Source organism: Bos mutus, chromosome 16 (assembly GCF_027580195.1).
Source record: "Bos mutus isolate GX-2022 chromosome 16, NWIPB_WYAK_1.1, whole genome shotgun sequence".
NCBI classification, from domain to species: Eukaryota; Metazoa; Chordata; class Mammalia; order Artiodactyla; family Bovidae; genus Bos; species Bos mutus.
In genome coordinates this window covers 73987877-74008129 of record NC_091632.1, presented here as the reverse complement: position 1 = coordinate 74008129, position 20253 = coordinate 73987877, and the positions used below count along the sequence as shown (strand labels likewise).

The window sequence follows — 20253 nt, the reverse complement described above, 5'->3', positions numbered from 1 at the left end:
TAGCTTCCAAGGCTAATATAGCTTCCAGGCTGATGTTAGAATTGTCGGGAATGTTTTTCAGAAATAGTTTCTGACCTCTGCCTCAAACCCACTGAGTCAGCATCTCTGGAAGTAGCTTTTCCAGGAACAATGAATGCTGGGGAATATCTTATCAAAACAGTGATGACAGTTGTTTTTTTTACTATAAAGATATAAAAGGAAGGAGTGGAAGTTGAAGGGAAAAACTACTGTTTATACCTGGATCCTTGAAAGCCTTACATTTTGAAGAGAATTCATACATCATTGGGGCTTCAGGTGTCACTAGTGGTAAAAACCTGCTTGCCAGTGCAGGAAATGTAAGAGACATGGGTTTGATCCCTGGGTCAGGAAGATCCCCTGGAGAAGGGCATGGCAACCCACTCTAGTATCCCACGGACAGAGCAGCCTGGCAGGTTACAGTCCAAAGGTTTGCAAAGAGTCAGACATAACTGAAGCGACTGAGCATGCATGTATACGTCATTTTTCACCATTGAACATTAAGGAAGTGGGTCGATCATTTTGTAAAATATAAAAATACCAAATTACCATGCTATACATCTGAAACTAATATAATAATGTAAGTCAGTTATATTTCAATGTAAAAAAAAAAAAAAGCAAAGAAGGGAATTCTCCAGTGGTCCAGTGGTTAGGACTTCAGGCTTCCACTGCCAGGGACATGGGTTCAATCCTGGTTGGCGAGCTAAGACCCCATAAGCTGTGTGGTTCAGCCAGAAAAAAAAAAAAAAATCAAAGAATGGTTAAGATGGTAAAAAAAAAAAAAAATTTTTTTTTTTTTTTTTTTCTTTTTTTAAAAAAATCACATGCTCCCCATCCTGAACCCTCCTCCTCCCAACCTCCCCATACCATCCCCTGGGCCTTCCCAGCGCACCAGCCCCAAGCATCCAGCATCGTGCACTGAACCTGGACTGGCATCTCGTTTCATACATGACATTTCACATGTTTCAATGACATTCTCCCAAATCTTCCCACCCTCTCCCACAGAGTCCATAAGACTGTTCTATACATCAGTGTCTCTTTTGCTGTCTCGTATACAGGGTTATCGTTACCATCTTTCTAAATTCCATATACATGCGTTAGTATACTGTATTTATGTTTTTCCTTCTGGCTTACTTCACTCTGTATAATAGTCTCAGTTTCATCCACCTCATTAGAACGGATTCAAATGTATTCTTTTAATGGCTGAGTAATACTCCATTGTGTATATGTACCACAGCTTTCTTATCCATTCATCTGCTGGTGGACATCTAGGTTGCTTCCATGTCCTGGCTATTATAAACAGTGCTGGGAACATTGGGGTACACGTGTCTCTTTCCCTTCTGGTTTCCTCAGTGTGTATGCCCAGCAGTGGGATTGCTGGATCATAAGGCAGTTCTATTTCCAGTTTTTAAGGAATCTCCACACTGTTCTCCATAGTGGCTGTACTAATTTGCATTCCCACCAACAGTGTAAGAGGGTTCCCTTTTCTCCACACCCTCTCCAGCATTTATTATTTGTAGACTTTTGGATCGCCCCATTCTGACTGGTGTGAAATGGTACCTCATAGTGGTTTTGATTTGCATTTCTCTGATAAAGAGTGATGTTGAACATCTTTTCAAGTGTTTGTTAGCCATCTGTATGTCTTCTTTGGAGAAATGTCTATTTAGATCTTTGGCCCATTTTTTGATTGGGTCATTTATTTTTCTGGAGTTGAGCTGTAGGAGTTGCTTGTATATTTTTGAGATTAGTTGTTTGTCGGTTGCTTCATTTGCTATTATTTTCTCCCATTCTGAAGGCTGTCTTTTCACCTTGCTAATAGTTTCCTTTGATGTGCAGAAGCTTTTAAGTTTAATTAGGTCCCATTTGTTTATTTTTGCTTTTATTTCCAATATTCTGGGAGGTGGGTCATAGAGGATCCTGCTGTGATGTATGTCAGAGAGTGTTTTGCCTATGTTCTCCTCTAGGAGTTTTATAGTTTCTGGTCTTATGTTGAGATCTTTAATCCATTTTGAGTTTATTTTTGTATATGGTGTTAGAAAGTGTTCTAGTTTCATTCTTTTACAAGTGGTTGACCAGATTTCCCAGCACCACTTGTTAAAGAGATTGTCTTTAATCCACTGTATATTCTTGCCTCCTTTGTCAAAGATAAGGTGTCCATATGTGCGTGGATTTATCTCTGGGCTTTCTATTTTGTTCCATTGATCTATATTTCTGTCTTTGTGCCAGTACCATACTGTCTTGATAACTGTGGCTTTGTAGTAGAGCCTGAAGTCAGGTAGGTTGATTCCTCCAGTTCCATTTTTTTCTTTCTCAAGATCGCTTTGGCTATTCGAGGTTTTTGTATTTCCATACAAATTGTGAAATTATTTGTTCTAGCTCTGTGAAGAATACTGTTGGTAGCTTGATAGGGAGTGCATTGAATCTATAAATTGCTTTGGGTAGTATACTCATTTTCACTATATTGATTCTTCCAATCCATGAACATGGTATATTTCTCCATCTATTAGTGTCCTCTTTGATTTCTTTCACCAGTGTTTTATAGTTTTCTATATATAGGTCTTTAGTTTCTTTAGGTAGATATATTCCTAAGTATTTTATTCTCTTCGTTGCAATGGTGAATGGAATTGTTTCCTTAATTTCTCTTTCTGTTTTCTCATTATTAGTGTATAGGAATGCAAGGGATTTCTGTGTGTTGATTTTATATCCTGCAACTTTACTATAATCATTGATTAGTTCTAGTAATTTTCTGGTGGAGTCTTTAGGGTTTTCTATGTAGAGGATCATGTCATCTGCAAATAGTGAGAGTTTTACTTCTTCTTTTCCAATTTGGATTCCTTTTATTTCTTTTTCTGCTCTGATTGCTGTAGCCAAAACTTCCAAAACTATGTTGAATAGTAATGGTGAAAGTGGGCACCCTTGTTTTGTTCCTGACTTTAGAGGAAATGCTTTCAATTTTTCACCATTGAGGATAATGTTTGCTGTGGGTTTGTCATATATAGCTTTTATTATGTTGAGGTATGTTCCTTCTATTCCTGCTTTCTGGAGAGTTTTTAACATAAATGGGTGTTGAATTTTGTCAAAGGCTTTCTCTGCATCTATTGAGATAATCATATGGTTTTTGTTTTCAATTTGTTAATGTGGTGTATTACATTGATTGATTTATGGATATTGAAGAATCCTTGCATCCCTGGGATAAAGCCCACTTGGTCCTGGTGTATGATCTTTTAATGTGTTGTTGGATTCTGATTGCTAGAATTTTGTTTAGGATTTTTGCATCTATGTTCATCAGTGATATTGGCCTATAGTTTTCTTTTTTTGTGGCATCTTTGTCAGGTTTTGGTATTAGGGTGATGGTGGCCTCATAGAATGAGTTTGGAAGTTTACCTTCCTCTGCAATTTTCTGGAAGAGTTTGAGCAGGATAGGTGTTAGCTCTTCTCTAAATTTTTGGTAGAATTCAGCTGTGAAGCCGTCTGGACCTGGGCTTTTGTTTGCTGGAAGATTTTTGATTACAGTTTCAATTTCCATGCTTGTGATGGGTCTGTTAAGGTTTTCTATTTCTTCCTGGTCGAGTTTTGGAAAGTTGTACTTTTCTAAGAATTTGTCCATTTCTTCCTCGTTGTCCATTTTATTGGCATATAATTGTTGATAATAGTCTCTTATGATCCTTTGTATTTCTATGTTGTCTGTTGTGATCTCTCCACTGTCATTTCTAATTTTATTGATTTGATTTTTCTCCCTTTGTTTCTTGATGAGTCTGGCTAATGGTTTGTCAATTTTATTTATCCTTTCAAAGAACCAGCTTTTTGGCTTTGTTGATTTTTGCTATGGTCTCTTTTGTTTCTTTTGCATTTATTTCTGCTCTAATTTTTAAGATTTCTTTCCTTCTACTAACCCTGGGGTTCTTCATTTCTTCCTTTCTAGTTGTTTGAGGTGTAGAGTTAGGTTATTTATTTGACTTTTTCTTGTTTCTTGAGGTGTGCCTGTATTGCTATGAACTTTCCCCTTAGGACTGCTTTTACTGTGTCCCACAGGTTTTGGGTTGTTGTGTTTTCATTTTCATTCGTTTCTATGCAAATTTTGATTTCTTTTTGATTTCTTCTGTGATTTGTTTGTTATTCAGCAGCGTGTTGTTCAGCCTCCATATGTTGGAATTTTTAATAGTTTTTCTCCTGTAATTGAGATCTAATCTTACTGCATTGTGGTCAGAAAAGATGCTTGGAATGATTTCTATTTTTTTGAATTTACCAAGGCTAGCTTTTATGGCCCAGGATGTGATCTATCCTGGAGAAGGTTCCATGTGCGCTTGAGAAAAAGGTGAAATTCATTGTTTTGGGATGAAATGTCCTATAGATATCAATTAGGTCTAACTGGTCTATTGTATCGTTTAAAGTTTGTGTTTCCTTATTAATTTTCTGTTTAGTTGATCTATCCATAGGTGTGAGTGGGGTATTAAAGTCTCCCACTATTATTGTGTTATTGTTAATTTCTCCTTTCATACTTGTTAGCATTTGTCTTACATACTGCGGTGCTCCCGTGTTGGGTGCATATATATTTATAATTGTTATATCTTCTTCTTGGATTGATCCTTTGATCATTATGTAGTGACCTTCTTTGTCTCTTTTCACAGCCTTTGTTTTAAAGTCTATTTTATCTGATATGAGTATTGCTACTCCTGCTTTCTTTTGGTCCCTATTTGCATGGAAAATCTTTTTCCAGCCCTTCACTTTCAGTCTGTATGTGTCCCCTGTTTTGAGGTGGGTCTCCTGTAGACAACATATGTAGGGGTCTTGTTTTTGTATCCATTCAGCCAATCTTTGTCTTTTGGTTGGGGCATTCAACCCATTTACGTTTAAGGTAATTACTGATAAGTATGATCCCGTTGCCATTTACTTTATTGTTTTGGGTTCAAATTTATACACCATTTTTGTGTTTCCTGTCTAGAGAATATCCTTTAGTATTTGTTGTAGAGCTGGTTTGGTGGTGCAGAATTCTCTCAGCTTTTGCTTATCTGAGAAGCTTTTGATTTCTCCTTCATACTTGAATGAAATCCTTGCTGGGTACAATAATCTGGGCTGTAGGTTATTTTCTTTCATCATTTTAAGTATGTCTTGCCATTCCCTCCTGGCTTGAAGAGTTTCTATTGAAAGATCAGCTGTTATCCTTATGGGAATTCCCTTGTGTGTTATTTGTTGTTTTTCCCTTGCTGCTTTTAATATTTGTTCTTTGTGTTTGATCTTTGTTAATTTGAGTAATATGTGTCTTGGGGTGTTTCAGCCTTGGGTTTATCCTGTTTGGGATTCTCTGGGTTTCTTGGACTTGGGTGATTATTTCCTTCCCCAGTTTAGGAAGTTTTCAACTATTATCTCCTCAAGTATTTTCTCATGGTCTTTCTTTTTGTCTTCTTCTTCTGGAACCCCTATGATTCAATGTTGTAGCGTTTAATATTGTCCTGGAGGTCTCTGAGATTGTCCTCATTTCTTTTAATTCGTTTTTTTTATTCTCTCTGATTCATTTATTTCTACCATTCTATCTTCTAATTCACTAATCCTATCTTCTGCCTCTGTTATTCTACTATTTGTTGCCTCCAGAGTGTTTTTAATTTCATTTATTGCATTATTCATTGTATATTGACTCTTTTTATTTCTTCTAGGTCCTTGTTAAACCTTTCTTGCATCTTCTCAATCCTTGTCTCCAAGCTATTTATCTGTGATTCCATTTTAATTTCTAGATTTTGGATCAATTTCACTATCATTATTCGAATTCTTTATCAGGTAGATTCCCTATCTCTTCCTCTTTTGTTTGGTTTGGTGGGCATTTATCCTGTTCCTTTATCTGCTGGCTATTCCTCTGTCTCTTCATCTTGTTTAAATTGTTGAGTATGGGGTGTCCTTTCTGTATTCTGGCAGTTTGTGGAGTTCTCTTTATTGTGGCTATTCCTCACTGTGTGTGGGTTTGTACAGGTGGCTTGTCAAGGTTTCCTGGTTAGGGAAGCTTGTGTCAGTGTTCTGATGGGTGGAACTGTATTTCTTCTCTTTGTTCAGTCGCTGTGGGGGAGGGAGGGAGGGATGCTGCAAGCAAATAACACTGGCGTGCGCCGCAGTGCCTCAGCCACACTGGGTCTGCCCGCTCACTGCGCGTGTAGCCTCCTGCCCACACTGCTCGGGCTCTAGGTTGTTCCGCCGGGAACAATCCAAGGCTGGCCCTGGGTTGCATGTACCTCCCAGGTCCAAGCCGCCAGGTTCAGGCACTCGGATAGTCCTCAGAGGCGCAGACTCAGTTGTACCTGAGTATTGTGCTCTTCCCAGGTCCGAGCAGCTCAAGTGATGAGGTGTTTGGCGGCGCCAATGCTGCGACTTATCGCCTCCCGCCACTCGGTTATCTGGGCGCAAAACGCGCACCTTCTTAGGCAGATGTTAACCGTCCAGACCCCCAAGAAGTTTTAGTTAGCAAAGAAGCCTGCTTACAGTTTTATAGATAATGTCTCTCTGGGGCTGCGATTGCCCCCTTCCGGCTCTGGCTGCCTATCACCGGAGGGGGAAGGTCTGCAGCCGGCTATCTCTGTTCAATTCTTTGTTCCGTGCACGGGCCTGGCGGTCTTAGGTTGGGGCTGGCTTTTCGCGTAGTAGATATCCCACAGTCTGGTTTGTTAGCCCAAATTATTTCGCTCAGATAGTGCTCAGGGTATTCAGGCCAGATTCTTACTCTAAGCGATGCAGCCCGCGCTGCGCCTCCCTGCCCAGCCCCGCTTGTTAATGGCAAAAGACATTTAAGTCTTTAACTGTAAAAGACAGTTAAGTAAGGAGTTAACTCCTGAATACCTTCTGAATATTCGAGACGTAGTATGACAGGAGATTAAGTACCTGGGCTGTGGACTCAGACTTGCGAGGGTTCAAATCCCTCAAATCCCTGAGGACCAGGGGTAAGTTATTTACCCTCCTCTCTGCCTCAGTTTCATCATGTATGAAGTGGAGGCGATGATAAAGACCTATCTCAGTGCCGGGGACCAGCCCCAGCTGATCCAGGGTATTCGAAGCGGGGACAGCGTCGGCGACCTATTTATTTAAATATTTTATCAAAGATATAAAGAGTAATAGAATGAGGATAGCTCAGTAGGAAAATTCAGCGGAGAAAAGAGGCTGAGTAGCTTGGTTTACGCGGGAGACCAATAAAACTTCAAGACAAGAAGTTTGCACCACTTACGTAGGCTGCAGGTGTCCTTCTGTTCTCTCGAAGGAGAGGAGACACTGAGGCCTCCCCGGTCGGATCTTAGAAGCCCAGGCATAATTAGTAAGCATGGTGGGTTCCGCGCTCCAGATGGAGACTCAGCCAGAATTTGGGAGAGACAGCAACATGGGGAGACCAAGTTTCAGTGAACAAGGCCCGCACTTTATTTTCCAAAGTAGTTTTTATACCTTACGTTGTGCATAGAGGATAATGGGGGAAGGGGTGGAGTCATGCAAGGACAGCAGTTCCTGGTCCTAATCAAAGCCAGGCTTTCAAACTTATCATATGCAAAAGTTCAGGTGAATTACATCAGCTTCTGGTCAGGAGGCCTGTTAACATTTTAAGAAACTTATCTTTCTCTAAAGGTGATTATTCCAAAGTCAGGCACCAGCCTCCAAAAAAGCATTGGACAAAGCTGCATTCCTATAGGGCAAAGGTGAGGTGGGCTCAATCAAGAAAAGAATTAACTCAAGGGTCCAAGGTTACAAACATTGAGGCTACTACTTACATTTCTATACACCCATTATATCAGTCAATACACTGCCAAGGACACAGTAGGTAAGGAGTATGGAGACTTAGCAGCAAACATTGGCCCAATAAGTGAAAAACCCTTCACCAATACAATTTCTAATCAATCTTTTAACTACTCAAAGGAATCTGTGTTTAGACAGTTTAGAACATCTCCTGCCTCTCACAGTTGGGAGGCTCTGAACAATCACATGTGGCCGGAAAAACCTATTCAGGCAGGCTAGAGGATTTCCAAAGGAGTTTGTAGGTTAAACACTGTCACACCCAGGAATTATTAACTGGAACTGTAAGCTAACTCTTTTTTCAGAGAGAGGTAGTGGGGGACAGCCCCCCATAAAGTCAGAGGTGTAGGTGAAAGCACAAAGCAGAAAGTAGGCAGACTCTGGTTTTGGGGGTAGATGCTCGAGAATTTCCAGGGAGACTTCTGAGGCTTGATCCCGCCTTTGCGTATGCCAAGCCTCCTTCCTCATGACCTTTGCCACGGGCCGAGCTCGCTCCCCACATCTTAGGACTAGAGTGAGGTTTAAGTGAACTAGTGAAGGTAAAGTGTTGAGGATCGTGTTGGCACACAGAAGTGTCTGCTGTCTCTGAATTGGCTGTGATTATCTGCGTTATTACTCTGTGCCAACACTTTGTACCATCACATCCCTTTTCCCTAATAATGTTCCTTTGTCCTCAGTCTACAGATGAGAATTAGATGACATAGGCTGAGTCTGAGCCCTAAATTGTGAGGCTCCAAAATCCATACCCTTCCTACTATATCATGTATCTCCTGTATCATGATTCCTTTCTGAGAGGTAATGTCTAGAGTTAAATTGATCTTTTTGTTTTACTGCAGGAGACCATTTCTAATAATTGTGTGGTGATTTTCTCCAAGACATCCTGTTCTTACTGTAGGATGGCAAAAAACCTTTTCCATGACATGAATGTTAACTATAAAGTGGTGGAACTGGACATGCTTGAATACGGAAGTCAGTTTCAAGATGCTCTTCACAAAATGACTGGCGAAAGAACCGTGAGTCCGTTCCCCGTGGTGCTTTGCCCCACAGTGGGTGGTGAGCTGGGTCACCTTGGGCCTGTGTCCTTGTGTAGGGAAAAGTGAGCCAGACATACTCTGAGAATCTGAACTGATAAAGAAATGGCGGATCTTGGAACAGATTCATAGACCAGGAAACAACAGTTCTATTTTTTAAAAATTTTTACCGTGTGAGTGTGTGAAATGGGTGGGGTGATGGTGTTGGCATGAGTGGTGGTTTCTTTTTTTTTTTTTAAATGAGTGGTGGTCTATAAATGGTTGACATCCTCCTGGGACTTTTTCAAGATGAAAGAATTCTTCTTTCCTCACTTGAACAGTGCAGATCAAGGGTGCTTCATTTTCTGTACTAATAATAGTGCTTTTGGGCTCCATGTTTTTAGATTCTTGAAATCTGAGGATTTTCCCATAATATGCATTATGGAAAAAATAGAGGAAATTCCATGGTTGTCCAGCGGTCAGGACTCTGAGCTTCCACTGTAGGGGGCTCAATCCCTGGCCAGGCAGAATTAAGATCCTGCATGCTGCATGGTGTGGCAAACAAAACAAAACAAAACCAAAGGAACAAAAAAGAAAAATAATGGCAACATTATTTTTCCTTCCTGTTTATATGTGCCATTTTCCTTCCTATTTATATGTGCCTGTTAAGGAGTTGATAGTGTACTCTTCCCCTTTAGTAAACAATGGTAAGAAAGAACCACTTAAACATTATTAATCATTAGAGATTGCTAATTGCTTTATTTTGCCTTTTATATGTCAAAGCGATGAGGAGAAAGGGATTGAGAGTCAGTTTGTCCTGGGTTTAAACCCCAGTTCTGTCACTTACTTCATGATCTTGGGCAAGTTCCTGTGCCTCCTTTGCCTCCAAAATAAGACTAAAAAATAGTACCCACCTGAAAGGCGGTTGTTTAGACGCTGTCTGACTTCTTTGTGAGCCCATGGGCTGTGGCCAGGATTTTCCAGGCAAGAATACTGGAGTGGGTTGCCATTTCCTTCTCCAGGGGATCTTCCCGACCCAGGAATTGAGCCTGTCTCCTGTATCGGCAGATGGATTCTTTACCACTGAGCTAACCAGGGAAGCCCCATCTAAAGGGTTGGAGAGTTGAAATAGGTAATTATCAAAGAGCTTTTATATGGTGCTTTGCCCATAAAAGCACCCAGAGTAGCATGTATTAGGATCCTTTGAATGGCTTTATACTTCTGACACCCAGGGTGCTATCTAAACTTTTGTTTATCCAACAGGTACCACGAATATTTGTCAATGGAACTTTTATTGGAGGCGCAACTGACACTCATAGGCTTCACAAAGAAGGGAAATTGCTTCCACTGGTTCACCAGTGTCATTTAAAAAACCGTAAGAGGGAAGAACTTTAGTGATGTAAGTGCATATAACTTTGCTAGTCATATGTCACTATATATTTAGAATGATATTGCCTGATAATGCCTTTTAAATATTTGAAGGTGTTTTAAATATATGAATTATCTTCATGAAAAGGTTGTAAAAATAATGAACAATAAATCACTGTGGAAACATCTTATTTGCCAGTTCTTCAGTAAAAAAGATATTTAAAACTGAAGGAGCAGGTAATAGGTGACAACCTGGACAGACAGGCATCTGAAGTGAGTGCTGTTAGGGACAGTCCTGTGGGACTAAGCAGCTGCCCAGGTGACATGCCAGTCCCAGACGACCAAGAACTTTAGTCTGATTATGCAGGGACTTGTTACCAAGTGGAGGATTAACAGAAAGACATTTGGATGGGGGGACATAAGTTTTCAGTAGAAAAAAGCATAATTGTTACTGGGAATGAGGGTTTCAACATAAATTTTGGGGAGACACATTCAGTCCATAACACGGTAAATTACAGCTGGATAAAAGTCTTAATATAAATCTAAGGCAAAACTAGGTTTTGGCAGCTGAACTTTCTTTCCAGAATCATAGGTTAGAAAGAAAATGGTGATCTGTTTAAGAAAAAGTATGATCTTTTTTTTTTGGTCTTTGATTTTTAATGTTAATATCTGAAAGACAAACTTTAAAAAAAAAAACAGGCCATTTTTCCCCCCTCACTTTTACCACTAATCAACTTAGACATGAATTGCCAAAATATTTAATTGGGAAGCTGAAAAGCTGCTGGGAAAAACGGGATTTTTAAAATATATTTAAGTTTCTTTGTTTACTAATACTAAAAAAAAAAAATACTATTTGAATAATTTTTTTTAAAGGCAAGTTTCCTAATTCAGGTTTAAAATATAGTTTTGCTCATCTGTGAGGAAATATTTACAGTTGACCCCTGAACAAGGCAGGGATTGGGGCTCCAAATACCACCTTGAAAATCCAAGTGTAATTTAGAATCAGTCCTCTGCACCCTCAGATTCATCCAGTTACAGACTGTCTACTACTGCAGTATTTATAACTGAAAAAAATCTACACAGTTCAAACCCACGTTCCAAGGGTCAACTGGAGTTTGTGATCTTTCCTTCTCCATACAGCTGTTCACTGCCATCTTTAAATGTAGAACTCTAATATCGAATGAATGTTTATAAAGTTTTGGTGGGTATATTCATATGTAGCTTGTTCTCTTCAACTCCTATGGCTCAGATCTTAGAAATTTTAATATTAAAGTTTGATGGGAATTCAGAGAAATCTCCGTAAATTGGCACTTAAAATATTTTTATTTGCCTAGTTGAGTTTTGGTGTTACCTTTTCCCAAAGGCAACTTTTATTTTCTATTTTTTAAAATTTTGTAATTGAAGTATCGTTGCTTTCCAGTGTTGTGTTAGTTTCAGGTATAAAGCAACGTGATTCAGTTACAGATTAAATACCTATTATATATATGTGTGTGTGTATATATATATTTTCAGATTCTTTTCCCTTACAGGTTATTTCACAGTATTTAGTAGTTCCCTGTGCTATACAGTAGGTCTTGTTAGTTAACTATTTTATATAGTGTGTATATGTTAATCTCAAATTCGTAATTTATCCTTTCCTTCCTCCCAAAGGCAAATTTGAATAATTTTTTTCCCACAAAAGAATCGTTTTAAACTCTTTAAAAAATGTGTATTTTTATTAAATCTAGTTTTGATTCTATAATTAATACCCATTGGAAAAGAATCCTCAAGCACATATTTTAAATAAACATTGAGGCATTTCAAGACCAGTGTTAATGATCAAACCTTAATTTCATTTTATTCAACTATTATAAGATTGAATATTCAAATACTGTAAGATTATAAAATGTAAGGCCAGGAGCCTTACATCTTGTAAGCCATGCATGCTAAGTCACTTCAGTCATGTCCCACTCTGTGGCCCTATGGACTGCAGCCTGCCAGGCTTCTCTGCCCATGGAATTCTCCAGGCAAGAATACTGGAGTGGGTTGCCGCGCCTCCTCCAGGGGATCCTCCATCGAACCTGCATCTCATGTCTAACCTGCACTGACAGGCAGGTTCTTTACCACTGGTGCCACCTAGAAGCTTCTTACAAGGCATATAATAATAACCTTAAAATTCTTCTGTCAAGAAATAAAAAGACAAATACTTGATGTGCATAGAGTTTATTTGGTACCTCTATCAAATTCTACAATAATACAAGTGACTAGAAACAGTTCACATTGTGCCCACCTGCACTCGATGTCTAAAATGATTTATCCAGTATGGGTTTTGCAGGGCTAGACAGGAGAGTCCAGATTTCACAGTATTGGTGGAAACTATTTTGTCATGAAACAGATTTCATACATTAGTGTTTCATCCATTTTTCTATCAGAAAACAGCAGAATTACATTGTTAGATGTGTTATTTACAGTGATAACTTGGAAGACTCAACAGAGTATCAGTGAGTTTATCAACTGATCTAGGAAACCCCCGCCCCTCCTTCAGGGTCCTTTTGCTTTGAAATGGAATGTGTTATAAATCAGACTTTATATACTTTAAAGCACCAGCTTGACAATTTAAAGTTTTCTCTCATTTTTATAAAATATTCCTGCTTTAAAAGGCAAAGTGAATGTAAAAATGTGAATGTAATTAAACATCACTGGCCTGGATACTTCTTATTGCAACTGTTTTACAACTGTATTTACTTCTTTGAATGAATTGCTGGTAGGCTTGAAGGAAAATATTTGCCTTTTGTCTTGAAAAATTCCCTTAAAAAATTAATCATTTTTGGAACTGTACAACTTTATTTTTCACTCAGAGTGTTTAAATATGCAACTTGGTCCTTGGAGATCATGTTACATAGAGTCCAGCTTCTTGGATAATTTGTTATACAAAACAATAAAAAACCTTAAACTATCACAAGGTATTACTGATGTTAACAGTCATGTGTGTATAACACATCAGTGTCCTAGGTTATCCTGTTAATGGGTGCTTAAACAACAAATGTACAATCAGATTTTAAAACTTGTTAAATTTCCATTCTTTATGTAAAAGAGAAAGCTGTAAAAGAACCTTCAAGTTCTATACTTCAGAAATACTGACACTATTAAGGCATTACTTAATGAACAGACCCTAAGCAAAGTATGTATGCCTGTGTTAGAGAGCTAGTCATATTTTAAGGCAGTCAGAAGGTTCATTTTTTTCACTTTAAGGCTCTTATATACTTCAATTTTATTCTATGCAGGCATTAGTCTGTATAGTTTAAATACTGAGTGGTCAAATATAGAAATCAAAGCCTTTATATAAAGAAAATGGAGATTTTATAACTAGATTATAACAGTTCTTCCTCAGCCAATTTTTTTTAAAGCTGATTTCATATATCTCATCCCTTAGGAGAATTTCTTCATTATCAGAAGCTGACAATAAAAGGAGGAAAATATAATTTAGATGCATTACAAGCTATGTCTAGTCACACCATACCAAATTACATGCAGTCCATCTTAAATAGTGCAACAAAAATATTTTTTCTTGGTTACTGTTCATTAATTATATAATATCTTTGATTTGGCTGTGTATGGATTCTAAACAGTTTGCATTACAAATAAAGCTTATTAAGTAATTTAAACAGAGGCTTCGATACAATGATTGTATTGATATAATGTTCATCAATTATGTGGTAACGATACATAAAATAGCAAGGCTTTAACTCCATTTACTACCCTTAACAATCCAAGTGTTCATTAAGTGAAAAGTACCTAACTTACTATTTCTTTTGTTCATGTAGAGATTCTGATAGCTTCTAAAAGCAGAAAAACTTAAATATATTTGAAAATGGAATATTTTCACTTCTGTTTGTAAAATTACTATAACATGGCAGTACTAAATTAAATAGAAGCAAACGGAAAAATTTTCTTAGGCTCAGAAATACCTTTTATATGTTTTCATTATATTTACAAAATTAATTCTCACTGAAAATAATCACATTAATTTCAGTCATAGAATTCTGCAACATATCTCCTAAATTTAAGTTTCTTTTTACTGATTTCCTATATAGTTTGGTATTTTCAGAGTTTAGGAAAATGTGTCATTTGTTATCATTTCTATTCAAACTGTAAGTTTAACATTATTAGTTTTCTTTTTTTTAATTATTAGTTTTCTGTATGAAAAATACTACCATAGGATTAATTTTTAAATTAACGTCATAATAATTTTTCAAAAGTAAATAAAACACTTACTAAGTAAAAAAATGTTCAATGTGGATACAAGTCTTATTTATAAGACCTTTTATATTACAAGCCATGTATATAGAAGCATAGTCAAGTACTTGGTAGACCAAAGATTTTGTGGGTAGTCTTTATAATTATGGAAATATGAGCACTGAGATGTGCTACTTTCTGAGAGTATTCAGTTATTTATTTTTCAAAGAGTGCTTTTTCTAAGAGCCAGGTAAACTTATAATTGCAAACAAAGGCTGAGTAACTAACCCTACTCAAAAGGCCACAAAATTTCTGCATACAGCTTATATAAAAGGTATACAAGTTAACTTGATTGGGAAGAGAATTTATCAATTTGATTATTGTTCCAGGAGACCTGCCTGTTATTAATTTGAAAAAAAATGTGCCCTTAACTCTATGTGAAACAAAAGGCAATCTGCAAAAGATGTATCCCAAACCTAAATACAGGTGACTTTCTTGTCATTCACTTTATTACTCAGGTAGAGCAGGAGTAGAAAAACAAAAAACCAAAATGTCAGAAGAAAGGAATTTTAAAAGGAAAAAAAAAAAGGTATAGAAGTAATCTTTCAACAAATAAGGGACTAGGGAGCAGGTATATGGGATATACTAGATTAAATGCATACAGTAAGTACACCTAATTAACTAGCTCGACTTACCTTTTCTCCTAATTCTCCCTTGAGCATGTTTCCATTGCAGCTATCTGACATTTCTCTAGAGGGGTTTATCGCCTTAACAAATCACCCAGGTCTGTGGTAGACAAGACTAGAATTTTTCATTTTTGATTACTTACTGTAAGGGCCTTATTGAGAAATGTGTGGGTGCCTTTAAGTCATATTAAAATAAGTCCAATAAGTGATCACAATCATTTTCCTTTATCGTTTAGATGTAGCTTTATTGTGCTTCTAAAGATGTTTCTCACTTAACTGTCAGATCCTCACATTTATTCAGAAATCCTGTCTTAAATTTCCCAAATAACTTTAAATTGCTTTGCAGAAAAAAAGCCTGATTAACTGATATTCTATCATTTATAGATTTACCTATTATTTAAAAGGTAAGCAAATGTTTGTCAGACCATCTTCTTATTTAGAGTATGAGTTTGTTTTTTAATGGGATCTTAGATTTGGAATATATTACTTCTTTCTCTTATCAGAGAATGATGACATTTCCCATTCAGAACAGGAGTGTTTTAAAAAATTACTCAGCTTAATGAGCTGTTATTCTAAAACATTTTGTTTTTCAAAATATATACCCTATTAAAGATTTTAATTTTAAAGAAGTTCTAATTTGTATTGCAAGCCCTCTTCCCAATTTTGACTTTTATACAGATATAAATTCATTGATTCTTCTATGATCCAAGGATCAGCTATGTTATTTTTTAAGGATAGCACACTTGAATCACACAGGTTAAACTGGTTGTCTCCAGTCACACAGTAAGAGAGTGAAAGAGGCTCCAGGGAGATGATGGTACATCCCATTCATTGAGCATTTTCCTCACCAATATTCCCATAAGATGATCACTAAACTAAACAATACAAGACAGTGTTCCTAAGTGGAAGCTCCTAGAAATTTCAACTAACAAGGAAAGGGTAGGATTATAAGATTAGTTTTTGTTTTTACTAATTACAGCTATGTCCTGAAAATATTTACGTATTTTATGGGACATAAAGTTTATTTTTCTTAGGGTTGTTTTTTTAAAAGCAACATTTTCCTAATCAGCGGTAATGCTACAAGTAATTCAGAAAATAAAACTTCTTTATTACTTGAGAATATTTTATTCATAATGAGGTAAAAGTTTTTATTTTTTCTATATGACTATGTTATATAGCAACACAGGTTATTAAGATATTAATTGTGCTTGAGGGTCACTATGAACTACAAAAGTATACATGTTCACAATGTCTCTGTTTTTCTACTCCTAAAGCAATCATGTATATACATTAAGTATTTCCTAATACCTAAAAAGATAAAAGTCTATTTTATCCCTTACTCTTGTAAGTAAATGTCTTCCCATCTCTGGGGAAATGAACACTGGAATGAGAATGAGGAGGCCGTTTCTAGACCTAGGGTTCCAATGTCACACTCTCTCGGACCTCGGGTTCCTAGCCTAAGTCAAAAAGTTACCTTTTACATTTCTAAGGTTATTTTCAGCTCTAAAGCTCCATGATTTGAAAATAAAGCTACCTTGTGTGGTGGTCTGTAGTTTTCTTTCTCAAATCTTAACATTTAATAGACTTTTCTATGTGACTTCAAAAAGGTCACAGCTAATCTTACTTCTCTGATGGATTTATTAATATTAGTTCCTGAATATTCTGACTAAAAACAATATAGAAACAGTATTTAACCGAAGTAAATAAGCATTTATATTATATTCCACTTAACATTTCTATTAGGAATAAAAAGTTAGATGTTATAATTTTTAATTTAAGAAAACCTTGGGTTTATGTAATGAATTCAAGTATGATTACATAATTCTATTAGGTTCTTTAAACTTTAAACTCAATCTGAGCATAATATTTTAATGTATTGAAAGTAGCTACCATTTCAAATCTAATGCCTGACACAGGGTAAAAAAACCAAAGATACCAGAAGCGATGTATTTTGCGGGTGTTGGGTAGTGATGCCACTAGCTTTGTTGACCAAAATTTCAGGTAAATCACAATATTTACAAATTGCTACCAGTTGCCTTGAAGGAATGGCTACATATCAGATAAACCCAGTATAAACATATCAAGTAAGTTTGAAAGGGACATTTTCTTGTCACTCCCAGAGCCCAAATTTCTCATCAAACAGAAGAATATACAAATTCTAACATTACTTAATCCTTCTGCCCCCTAACATAAAATCTCTAACCCCCAAGCACACAAGTCTGTGATTTACACTTATTGTTTGACTTTTCATAGTGAGAAGGCTTTAAAAATCCCCAGTAAATCTTTAAATACATTTAAAGAACAATACATAAAAACTAAAGTTTTATGTGCACATTATCTTAGACAACCATGATATAATTATGAGCAAATATATTGGCATTTCAACCGCTTAAAGCTCCTCACACAGAAGGGGTATTTGCTCAAGAAAATAATGCACTGTATAATGAATAGGAAGTTTAATATACACAAATAAGAAAAATTTAATTTCCTATAGACTGGTAAGTGGTAATATGCCACTCAAAAATTGCCTTTCAAACCTGAAAGACCTAGCTTGCTTATTTTTTTATACTATCAAAAAAGAATATTTTGCCACAAATGAATAGTAGACAAAGAGAGGAGGGTGCCAACATGTTTACAATTAGAAATATCTAAAACCCATTTATAGTTAGCTAAAAAAAGTAATTAAAAGTAATTAAAATAATATTAAACAATTTAAAGTAAGATAAAGTAAGGTAAAATATTTTAAGGTATAACTGGATTATGGTTATAGTTGAGATTTTATTTGTCATATTTTTCAGATTGAGAGTAGGGGAAGTTAAATGCTTGAAACATCTTATGTTTTCATTTATGAAAAAATGTGTCCCTACATGTGGCTATGTTGGTATAAGCCACAGGAAACCATCAAGTCATGCCCCTCACAGCAATAAACAAACAAAACAAACCAAAATAGACTTCCTCAGCTGACACAAACTTTAGTATTTCTTCTCAAAGGTTTCCATTATGTTTCTGGTTAATGGTAAACAATCCTGTAAATGTAAATTAACCCTCAGAAACAGAGTATCTTTTCACTGACTGAGAATGCTGCTATTTATGTGATTGGACAAAACTGTTAAAAGCAATTTGTAAAACTCATTCATAAGCAAATGTCTTGGTTGTTGTTTTATCCCCTTGGTACAAAAATTTACGAGGAGTTTCATAATCAATCACAGTACATGGTCCAGTGCATTTCAGAGTATTTGGACATTATCAAAGCTGTCCTTTACCAGTGAAAACATTTAAGAAAACTTCAAGGCATTTCTCAAACAAATGACATGATATAGGACTACTTACACTTTTGGCTCTCACTTCTTTTAAGTACAAATGTGATCATTCACCAAAGCAGAACTGCTGGACTATTTTACAGTGTCTCAACAAGAAGTTCTCTGTTAGGTAGAGGGGGCTACAGTGTATTCTGAAGCTATTTCCCCAAGGCTAGTTTAGTAGAAAGAACTTTGGGCTCATCTTATTGTTCCTTCCTTATTTTTTTGGTAAGGTAACCTTTCCATTATGCACATACTGTACCACTGTCTGACTTTTTTCAGTGGATTAAGATTAGCTGGCAAGTAGCTGTGTATTTTTAGCGAGATCACTGATGGCAGTGGACCTCTTAGGTTGTGCTGGTGCGTATGGTTAAATCATATCTAGTGTGAAACTTCGAATCACATCCAGAGCTCCAGTATCAAAGCCACACATGTCCAACATGCCTCTATCATCTGGGTCTGCAATGGTAAAGCCATTTGATGTCATTCCACAAACAATCAATTTAGCTGGAATATCCATATTCTGTAGGAAAAGATCAAAAACATTAAAAAAAAATAGTATGTTAATAAGCAAAAACAAATAACCTCCAAAATGAAAACATTTTAAATTCTATCACAGTTTTTCATTACAAAGCCAATTTGTTTTTCCTCCATAAAATCTGTCAGTCTTCTGGGGCCAGAAGACTTCAGAAGAGAATGTGATCTTTAGAAGTACAGAAAATTAAACATGTGAACAACCTGCCTGAAATTCCCGCTTCTCTGCTGGATGTTATTACTCATTTTATGGACACAAAATACATTCCTGAGCAGCACAGGGATTCTGTACTCATGAAACCTGTCAGAATGTTCAAAGACATCAGACATTTTTACCAGCACATCATACACTGGGGCAGTATGTATGGGTACAAATAAGGAAAACAGTTCCTGGGGTTATCAAGTTTTGTTCTATGACATTGGTATGTATGACATATATAAATGTTATAACTATAATGTCAGTGTAATAACTTGTTCTCTGCAGCTATGATTTAAGGCTAAAATACTTAAGTTTTTGAGAAAGACTAACAATCACTGAGCGTGCACTATGTCAGATACCATGAGCTCTTTAGACAATTGACCTAATGTTAACTGTTATAACGAGGGCTTCCCTGGTGGCTCTGTGGTAAAGAATCCATTTGCCAATGCAGGCGACAAGGGTTCGATCCCTTGGTGGGGAAGATCCTCTGGAGAAGGAAATGGCAACCCACTCCAGTATTCTTGCCTAGAAAATCCCACGGACAGAGGAGTCTAGAGGACGACAGTCCAAGGAATCACACAACTTAGCGACAAAACAATAACAATTGTTGTAACAACCCTAGAAGGTAAGTAGTACTTTTAACCAACATGGTACATACCACAGCAGTGATATACTATTATGACATGTATCAGTTAAATAATTCACTTGGATCCACAGCTAGTATAAAGAGAAAGACCCAGGACTCAGAACCCAGGCTTCTTGATTCTGAGTTCCATTCTCTCACTTGTTGTCTTAAGCACACATGAGAATCCCCAGAAAGGATTGTTAATACACAGTCCCATCCCCAGAGTTCCTGACTCAGCAGGTCTCCCAGGGGCTCCAGGAACATGCATTTCTAACAAGGTCCCAGGTGATGCTAAGAAAAGGTGCAGGTAGGGAAACCACACTTTGAGAGCCACTGCTCTTCATCGAGTTCTAGTTCTACTTCCAGTCACACCTGCCACAGTTCAAAGGCTCCACATTCTCACCTGACTAGCAGATTCCATACTGGACAGTGCAGATACAGAACAATTCCCTCATTTCACAAAGTTCAACTGCAGAGCACTGACGAGAACTCAGAAATACTCATAACACTTAAAGCACACATTATATTATAGCTTTGCTTTACATTT

At 36.9% G+C, this 20253-nt stretch overlaps 2 protein-coding genes across 5 annotated transcripts in view; one reads left to right on the top strand and one right to left on the bottom strand.

The window, feature by feature from the left end:
- Window positions 1-20253, top strand: part of GLRX2 (glutaredoxin 2) — a 29925-nt gene that overhangs the window by 5955 nt on the left and 3717 nt on the right. For 2 of the 4 annotated variants that reach the window (XM_070385529.1, XM_005897394.2), the window contains exons 3-4: window positions 8607-8783; window positions 10044-10179. In XM_070385529.1, the coding sequence (XP_070241630.1) occupies window positions 8607-8783; window positions 10044-10175 (309 nt within the window). In that variant the 3' untranslated portion in view covers window positions 10176-10179. Of the gene's footprint in view, window positions 1-8606; window positions 8784-9802; window positions 9913-10043; window positions 10337-20253 lie in introns of those variants that run through there. The other 2 variants (XM_014478706.2, XM_070385528.1) reach the window with 2 other exon arrangements.
- Window positions 12335-20253, bottom strand: part of RO60 (Ro60, Y RNA binding protein) — a 31255-nt gene continuing 23336 nt past the window's right edge. Inside the window, exon 9 of the mRNA XM_070385526.1 lies at window positions 12335-18871. Coding sequence (XP_070241627.1) covers window positions 18719-18871 — 153 coding nt within the window. The 3' untranslated portion in view covers window positions 12335-18718. The remainder of the gene's footprint in view (window positions 18872-20253) is intronic.